At 40.4% G+C, this 9,589-nt stretch overlaps 1 protein-coding gene across 1 annotated transcript in view; it reads left to right on the plus strand.

Moving 5' to 3' along the window:
* The window catches only part of LOC308640207 (vomeronasal type-1 receptor 94-like), a gene marked incomplete at both ends in the record, with an annotated part of 34,598 nt that extends 25,562 nt beyond the window's left edge, over window positions 1-9,036 (plus strand). The window contains one exon of the mRNA XM_081312191.1: window positions 8,827-9,036. Coding sequence (XP_081168317.1) covers window positions 8,827-9,036 — 210 coding nt within the window. The remainder of the gene's footprint in view (window positions 1-8,826) is intronic.
* Between the last annotated feature and the right edge of the window lie 553 nt (window positions 9,037-9,589).

The raw sequence follows: 9,589 nt of genomic DNA on the forward strand, positions 1-9,589 counted from the left end.
AACAGCAATTATGTATTTCTGAATATATCCAGCTGTGACCAAAGCATTTATTTTTCCTACCAAGAATTGAACCCAGGAGTCCTCAACCACTGATACACAGCCCAAGCCCCCCTCCCTCATTTTTATTTTGAGACAGGGTCTCACTAAGTTGCCCAGGGCCTTGCTAATTTTCTGAGGTTGCCTTTGAATTCACAACTTTCCTGCCTCATCCTCTGAGACCCTGGGATTACCGTGCCCATACTCCATCTAAATTTCAGATCACATCATAATGTATCAGCAAATCATACATCCAATAGAGAAAACTGATTCACTTAAATATCATACAATATGTAAGTGACTTTAAAACATATGTAGCTACATCTGTGTTAATAGCTCATTGACATTAGAATGCGTTCTAGTGAATAAGAATGAACCTTTTATAAAAATGAGCTAAAAGAAATTGTCCAGCATTTCCTCTCCCAGCCATTGCTCCTGCCACTCACACCTGACTAGCACAGAAGAGTCCAGAGGTTCAGGACCAGGATGAAACTTTCTGCTTCCCTGCAGGGTAATGAAGAAGCCTCCTAACCTGTGGCTCTTGGTTAACACGCTGTTCAAGGAAAACTATATTAGAAAGACTGCACCTTTCATAGAGAGGGACATAAGTCACAGGAGAAGTAACATGGTCCGGGTGCAGTGGTGCACACCTGTAATCCCAGCAGTTTGGGAGGCTGAGAGAGAAGGATCACAAGTTTGAGGCCAGCCTCAGAAACGTAAAGAGGCCCTAAGCACCTTAGGGAGACCGTGTCTCTAAATAAATGTGAAACGTTCCGGGGTTGTGGTTCAAGGGTCAAGCACTCCTGGGTTCCACCCCTGGTACCAGAATAATAATAATACCAGCAGCAATAAAGGAGCACACTTTGATTCACGGTTGCCACATAGTTCAACTTTACCATGGTTCCCTTCGCTAAAGTAAGATGGACAAGTGATATCTGGGAGGAGGACTCATCCTGCTTTAAGTGGGTTAGGATCTCAGGAAAAATTGGGCAGGAAGTTCTTCTCTGTGGCAGAGATCTAGCTGGGGAAACTTTGAAGAGCACTAAGGAGAAACAGCTTGCACATCAGGGAGGACACAGCCACCAACATCCAGGTGCCATGCTGGGTGCAGAGCCACTGTGACATATATAAGCTACAGGATCAAGGAGGAGAAAATCCTGGAGAATATTTGGGTGAATAAATGGCAGCTATTTCTGGAAAATAAGGCTTAAAATAATTGTTTCTGTAACTTGGAAGAATTTAAGTAGAGATCAGGGTGTATTTAAGCCAACATGAGGTAGATTTGGGTCTACATTTTCTTCCAGAAGGCACAGGGTCTCTGGTTTAATGCCTAAGTTCTTGATCTACTTAGAGTTGGGTTTTGTGCAGGGTGAGAGACAGGGGTTTAATTGCATGTGGCTACATGTAGATTTCCAGCTTTCCCCACTCCATATTTTGGAGAGGTTATCATTTCTCCAATGTGTGTTTTCAGTGCCTTTGTCTAGTATGAGGTCACTGTATTTCTGTGAATTCATCTCTGTGTCTTCTGTTCTTACCATTGGTCTACGTGTCTGCTTGTTGCCCATAAACCATGCTGTTTTTGATACTGTAGCTCTGTAGTATAATTTAAGGTCTGAAATTTTGATGTTTCTTCTTTCATTTTTCTTGCTCAGGATTGGTTTGGCTATTCTGGACCTCTTGTGTTTTCCAAATGAATTTCATGACTGATTATTTCTATTCCTATGGAAAATGTTACTGGGATTTTAATAGGAAATACATTCACTTTTGGTAGTATGGCCATTTTGACAATGTTAATTCTGCCTATCGAAGATCATGGAAGATCTTTCTATTTTCTAAGGTCTGCTTCAATTTTATTCTCTAGGGCTCAGTGTATTCCTTATAGAAGTCTTTTATCTCTTTTGTTTGATTGATTCCCAAATATTTTTTTTTTTGAGGCTACTGTGAATGGGGTAGTTTTCCTAATTTCTTTTTCAGTCAATTCATCACTGACGTATAGGAATGCAATTGAATTATAGGTGTTGATTTTATATCCTTCTACTTTGCTAAAGTATTTGTCCTAATAAATACTTTTCTAAATTCATTTATCAGTTCTAGAAGTTTTCTAGTGGAGATTTTAGTTTTTCTAAATATAGAATCACGTCATCGCAAATAAGGATAGTTTGAGTTCTTCTTTTGCTCTTCATGTTCCTTTAATTTCTTTCTTCTGTCTACTTGCTCTGGCTAGAGTTTCAATATGATGTTGAATAAGAAGTGGTGAAATGGTCATACTTATCTTGTACAAGAATTTCAAGAGAATATGCTTTCAGTCTTTCCATTTAGAATGATGTTGGCATCAGATTTAGCATATATAGCTTTTACAATATATATTCCTTTTATCCCTGGTTTTTCTACAATTTTGAACATGAATTCTTGCTGTACTTTATCGAAGTTTTCTCTATATCTATTAAGATAGTATGATTCTTTTCTCTAAGTCGATTGAAGTGATGTATTACATTTATTGATTTCCGTTATGTTGAACCAAACTTACATCTTATAGATGAACCCCTCTTGATTGTAGTGCACTAGATTTTTAAAATGTTTTTGTATGCAGTTTGCCAGAATTTTATTAAGAATTTTTGCACCTAAGTTCATCAGGGATATTGGTCTGAGGTTTATTTTCTTGTTGTGTCTTTGTCTGGTTTTGGTATCAGTGTGATACCAGCTTTATAGACTGAATTTAAAAGGTTCCCTCTTTTCTATTGCATGGAATGATTTGAGGAGTGTTGGTGTTAACTCTTCTTTGAAAGCCTCATAGAATTGGCCGAGTCCTATGAGAACTCAAAGATGTTAATCAGATGAGATTTGTATTTTCAGTTATTTTAGTTTATTTTGGCTTTTAATTTGAATTAGTTTGTCCTTCCCTTCCTTTGCTTGTTTTTCACTTACATTTTTTGTTTCTTCTTCATGAAATATTTTGAGTATATTTTGTAATGCAGTCTTTCTAGTCTTCATGGCCAGAATGGATATATTAATATCTTAATATCTTTCTTAACCTGAAACAGAAATTCAAACCTGAAGCTGAGTTTGGAAATCCTAGTAGACATAATACCCCAAACCACATGATCATTATGAGAGTGGACCAGGGATGACAGCCTCACATTTTAGGGAGAGGACCCTCAGAGCCACTGGGAATGCATGGGGCATGTCAGTAACCACTCACCCCAGAGGAGAGACATTACAATATGTGGAATAGGATTGAGCTAATTTTAACATAGTTTTTTTTAAAAATGAAAATATGGGTATAGTCCACATGACTGGGAGGTGTGAGATCCTCACATGAGTGTGTCCAGGGACTTGAGAAAAGTTTTGAGTTTGACACTCCCACAGTTTCTATTGTCCAGCAGAGACTAAAGTAAAAGTAAGAGACAGGTGACATGTCCACTGGAGAAGCCACATTTCTACGTTCTCAAGTGGCATCTTGTCACCTCCTTCAGATGCTAAAATTAAAGGCCTACAGAGAGGTGAGTTATAGACGCCCTTTCCTTAAAATGGTGCAGGATCAGCTTAGGTCTCTGGACTCCCCATGCTACCTGCCCAGGTAAGTGCTTTTCTATTCCTAAGATGCAGCACCAGTGTGTGAGTGGGCTTCTGTGATCGTGATGAAGAATTAAAATAGTCTAATTGTATGTTGGGTTATTTGGTAGTTCTGAATTATGTCCTCAGCTCTACCAACACTCAAAAGCTCAGAGGACTGTTTTCTCTAGACTGCAAAGGGAAACTCTCTTCTTACTATAGTTAGCCCTTTACTTTGGTGACTCATGAATATTGTTAGTTTTTTCATAAGAAATTATCATCTCAAGTAAATCATTTTAGGTCTCATCTATTTCTCAGATGGCAATGAGTTCAATGAATGGCTCTATTAGATCTCAAAGTTCATATTACTGAGTTGTCTTGCTATTTTCTGCTTCAGCCTTACTACTTCAGAGTAATATCCACCAAGAAGGAGAATTTTATATTACATGCTTGATTTTCATTCTGTTGTCTCCATAAATCAGTTCAAAATATTTTTTTTGATGTTTCCTAGACATAATTGTTTTACTTTTGTGAGGTAAAAACTGAGACAAAATACATCAGCATAAGACAATGCTATTTGATGTTTTGTAGGAATGTGAGGCTCAACTCTCTGCATAAGTCAGTGATCCGAACAGAGAATATCATTGCATTCTGATTAATTGAAAAGTACTTCAGTGTGTATAATTTTCTTTCTCATTATCTCAGGTAGTAAAAGTAAATGCTGAAAAAAATATTTTGAACTCATTTATGGAGACAAGAGAATGAAAGTCAAGAGTGTATAATAAAATTATCTTCCTTGGTGAATATTGCTATGAACTAGTAAGGCTGAAGCACAAAATAGCAAGACAACTTAGTAATATGAACTTTGAGTTCTGATAGAGCCATACGTTACACTCACTGCTGTCTGAGAAATAGATTGGAACCTGAAATGATTTACTTGAGATAATTTCTTCTTATTAAAAAACTAACAATATTCACGAGTCCCCAAAGTACAGGGCTAAATCTAGTTGCAGGGGGTTCAAGCTGGAGCAGGGACCAGTGGCTGCATTTGCTTACAGTTAAAACCAAGTGGTAAGAGTAGCATCAGACTGCCACTTCCTGGCTGGACATCAGGGAGAATGTGGATGTTAGTGGAGAAGTCATGTTGAACTTTAGCCCTTTCTGTAGCTAATGCACATCACTAAATGAAAACATGCATTCCAGTGGTGACACGACACATGTGACTGTGTTCACCTTGCACCTGAGAAAACAGATATGCCCCACCCCCTGCAGCCTGTGTTTCTCCACACACAGTTATGGCAGCCCAAGATGGTGTTGGGCTCTGCGGAGAGCCTCCTCCTCATCCACTGCTGTCCTTGCCAATGGCTGGGCTGCTCCAACTTTGTTATTGATCACTACTGTCTGGCCCTATTGTTGAGATACATAGATAGATAGACAGATAAAAGTTGTCTATGATTTGGATGGTGACAGGATGCAAAATGTTTAAGTGAAGGCTTCTCTGGTCAGGGCAGGAGAGTAGTCATCACAGTGCTACCTCTTCCACAAAGGGACCTCACTCCATCAGCTCTAAATTTTATCCAGGGATGATTTCTTAAGGAAACAAACCTCCATTCACACTTTTTTCTCCACTTTTGTTCATCCTCTATCTGCCCATTTAAGATTTTCTTGTTCCTCCCATGTTGAGTTCTTCAGATGAGACCTGTTTCTCAACTCCTGTTCCACATTATCTTTCTCTGATGTATCTCATTGTGTTCAGATCCTCCAGTCTGAGGATGGCTTATTTCCTCCAGGGTTCAAGTCATGACCTGGGGCTCAGCACATCAGGGCAGCCAGGAGCTGCTGCAGCCCCTCTCTCCCCAGAGCTCTGTTTGAGGAGGGCATCCTGGGCCATCCTGATGAGGGACAGACCCTGTGTCTATGTCTCGATTTCCTAGACTATGTGGTCCTGGCAGCTGTGAGTGGGGTGAGGCACAGCTGGGAGTGGACAGGCTCAGAGGATTCTTTTTAACTTGCTTTTATGAAATGTCCACATTTTCTGAATGTTTTCTAATAAAACTGATGAATTAGCACAAAAGTAGCAATATTGCATTCTTTAAGAAACATCTACCTGTAAACCATGGAGGGCACTGTGGATCTCAATGATACACACGTGTGTGACCTGCACAGTGTGCAGACGGCCAGCTGCTTCTCTGCCTGCTGTGTCCTGGTGCTGCAGGGAGCTAATGCCTGTGACAGGCGACCCGTGACAGCATCTGACACTGCCACTTCTTTCAACAGCATTGAGGGGACAGGAAATAAGGTTTCCAGCTCTAACTAGAAAGTTTCTCCTATAGAAAAAAGTCTTCCACTGGCTTTCAGGTAAAGCTCCTCTGAAACACAATTCCCTTCCCTCCTCAATCCGTCCCTCCCTCCCATGACAGTGTCGGCAGGGCTGTGTCCCCTGGGCCATGCTGAAACCCAGTCCTGTGCCCTCCATCCACAGAGGACTCGGATACGCTATTCTTTCTGATATTCTTTTTTTTTTTAAAGAGAGCGTGATAGAGGGAGAGGGAGAGAGAGAGAGAGAGAGAGAGAGAGAATTTTTAATATTTATTTTTTAGTTATCGGCAGACACAATTTTTTAGTTATCGGCAGACACAACATCTTTATTTGTATGTAGTGCTGAGGATCGAACCCGGGCTGCACGCATGCAAGACGAGCACGCTACCGCTTGAGCCACATCCCCAGCCCCTCTTTCTGATATTCTGATGCTGTACATTTTATTTTCTTAAACCAAATTAAAGAAAATTTGTATTTCATAACATGATAGAAGGTAATTCTAGTTATTTCATTTTCTGTGATTTTTAAAAGACATCTTCAAATGTCATATATCCAGTTTATGTTGTCTTAAGGGACTTTGGGAATCAAAATGTCAGGGTATGTCTTAAAACTTTCTTCAAATACACATCCAGAAATAGGCATTTCTATAATTAGCTACACAGAAGTCAGAGAAACCATGTAGCACTGTGCCTACTAATAACCACCTGTGATTTTTAAAATGTGGAGACTCCTAGACCACTATATTAGCATTTTTCTTTTGTTTTCTTGAGCATACTGAGGGAGAAAATCTTATTTCCCTGAAGATGTGAATGGAATATATATATATATATATATATATATATATATATATATATATATATAGACACTTTTTAAAATAATTTAATAATTTGGAAGAGCTGTAATTCTCCTAATATGACTACTTAATTTTAATTTTAGACAATGGCACTTCCTCAAAGATTTCAAAGAAATTATTTAACTAGTCTTGAAAGACTTAAATTGTCTGAACCCTTTGAAATTTTTGCTCACCCTTAAACTGATTTTTATACAACTACAATTTTCTAGGTAGAAGTGAAAATAACTTATACTCCGGTCTCTTCTTTTTCAGATGATAAAATGTGGCAAGATGTTATAAGTCTCAGTGTAAACATTAAAACTGAAATAAAGTAAATACCTTTTCTCTTAGGAAAATATTTCATAGGGATGTCATTACCAAATTGTATGGTATAATTTTTCCTCTCCCTTTTCTAGAGAAATATCATTTCTATCTAAGAGAAGACTTGAAAGCTTGCTCTCTATGGAAACTACACTCTCAGCATGAGGTTGGATTCCTGTCTCCTAATTAAAACACTGAAAATTATCACCCCAAATGTAACTGACATTGTGCAGGAGGTAGTGGCACAAACCTGTAATTTTGGGAGCCTGAGACAGGAGGATTATTGATTTGAGGCTGGCCTCAGCAACATAGCAAAGCCCTAAGCAACTTAGTGAGACCCTAACTCAAAATAACAAAGTAAAAAAGACTGGAATGTGGCTCAGTGGATAAGCACCCTTTGGTGCAATCTCCGGTACAAAAGAAAGTATTTAAATTGTGATTATTTTTCACCCCTTTTCCATGTGCCATAGAATGGACAGAAAAGAAATTTTAGAATATGATCATGCTAATAACTGATGGTTCCACTCACTTAGGTGTGGTTTTCTGGTATAATTAAATATATATAAAATAATATAAGTGGTTAAGCAACCTTGGGTTCAATCTCTGGTACCAAAACATATATATTAATCAATGAATGCAAGAAGTCTGATTGCAGAGCCAACATTTTGATAGCTATTCTGTAAGCTGGTGATGAACGACCCAGACACTGGAGGTACAGAGCCGTACGAGGCTGTCCCCTTGACACCATTTCCTTGAGAGTTCTCTGTGGACATCCCTGCAATCTGCTGCACTGGAGTCCCCTTCAAATGCCACATACTCAGCTTTTGGTCAGGTGGCTGCACGTTCCCAGGCAGATCAATGGTGGCCCTGGCCATGAAAGCACAGAGACCCACGGAAGATGCTGTGCCTGAGTGCTGAGAGGACTGAGGAGGGGTGTCAAGGGGACCCCCATGTTTTGAAGTGGGCAGTCTTGGGGATCAGGATGTTGAACCTGGTGATGATGGCGAGGAGGAGTTGACCTTCCTTTTACTCTAAGGCTTTGAGCATCTGCTTCTTCTCCCCAGGGAATAAGAAAGATGACCCAAAGCAGCACACTTTACATTTTTTTTTTTTTTTTTGCTATAAGAAATGCCTTTTGTCTCCAAATTGTCATCGGGATCACAGCCAACATCTTCCTGCTCCTCTTCCACATCCTCACTTTCCTTCTCCAGTGCAGGACCAGGCCCACAGACGTGGCCATTGCTCACCTGGCCCTGATTCATCTGCTGATGCTCATAATCAGGGTGCACCTGGATCTGGGAATTTTGGGGGTTCTGGACTTTTGGAACAACTTCACATGTAAAGCCATCATCTACTTGTACAGGCTGATGAGGAGCCTGTCTGTCACCACCACCAGCCTGCTGAGTGTCCTGCAGGCCACCACTCTCAACCACAGAAGTTCCTTTCTGAACAAGTCCAAGCACATGTACCCACAATGCAGTCTGTGGACCTTGCTCACTCTATGGGTGTTCAACATGTTCTTCACTGTCCGCATCTTGGTCACCATGGGAGGTCCCTCTAATGACACAGCAGCTTTCAGGTTTGTCTCTGAATCCTGCACTCTAACCCCCACAGGTCACCATTTCAGGACCTTCTTTTCCGTGACAGGAATACTCCAGGACATTTTCCTTCTCGAGCTCATGGCCGTCTCCAGTGGGTACATGGTGGCCCTCCTGTGCAGGCATAAGAGGCAATGCCAGCACCTCCACATCACCAGCCTGTCCCCAAAAGCTTCCCCAGAAGTGAGGGCCACCAGGACCATCCTGCTGCTCATGGGACTCTTTGTGCTCATGTACATTGTGGACTGTGTGTTCGGGACCGATGCACAGCGAGGACCGATGCACAGTGAGGATCCCACTTACCTGGTGGTCCAGATGCTGGTGGGCAATGGCTATGCTACCCTCAGTGCCTTGTTGCTGATCTGTGCTGAAAAATGAATAATCAATTTCTTCCAATCTACACTGGGGAAGGAGAGGAAATGTTTACACAATGCCAGATAACCCCTTCTTTTCTCACCTTCCACTTTACTTCTGAATTTCCACAAATGGGTTTGGGAGACTGAGGCAGGAGGATTACATGTTGGAGGCCAGCCTCAGCAACTTAGCAAGGCCCAAAGCAACTCAGTGAGACCCTGTCTCTAAATAAAATATAAAAAGGGATGGGGAAATGGCTCCTTGGTAAAGTGGCTCTGGATTCAATCCCTGGTATGAAAATTTTAAAAAAGACTAATTCACTGATTTAGTATGAATAATCTTACTGTGGATCACCAAAGCAGATATCATTCACTGTCCACATTACACAAAGTGTGCTCACCCTTGGCTGGAAAAATTTATGTTGTAAGAACTACTTTGCTTCATCATAGCAAGGGAAAAATATGCATAAGTACAACTCTGTGTGCCTGAATATAATTAGTGTTTTGATTCTTTCTTTCATTAGAGAAACAAACATTAATTGAGATCATCAATTCCCTCAATGTTAACTCCACATGTT

Source organism: Spermophilus citellus (genome assembly GCF_964194105.1).
Source record: "Spermophilus citellus genome assembly, contig: SCAFFOLD_36, whole genome shotgun sequence".
Lineage (NCBI taxonomy): Eukaryota > Metazoa > Chordata > Mammalia > Rodentia > Sciuridae > Spermophilus > Spermophilus citellus.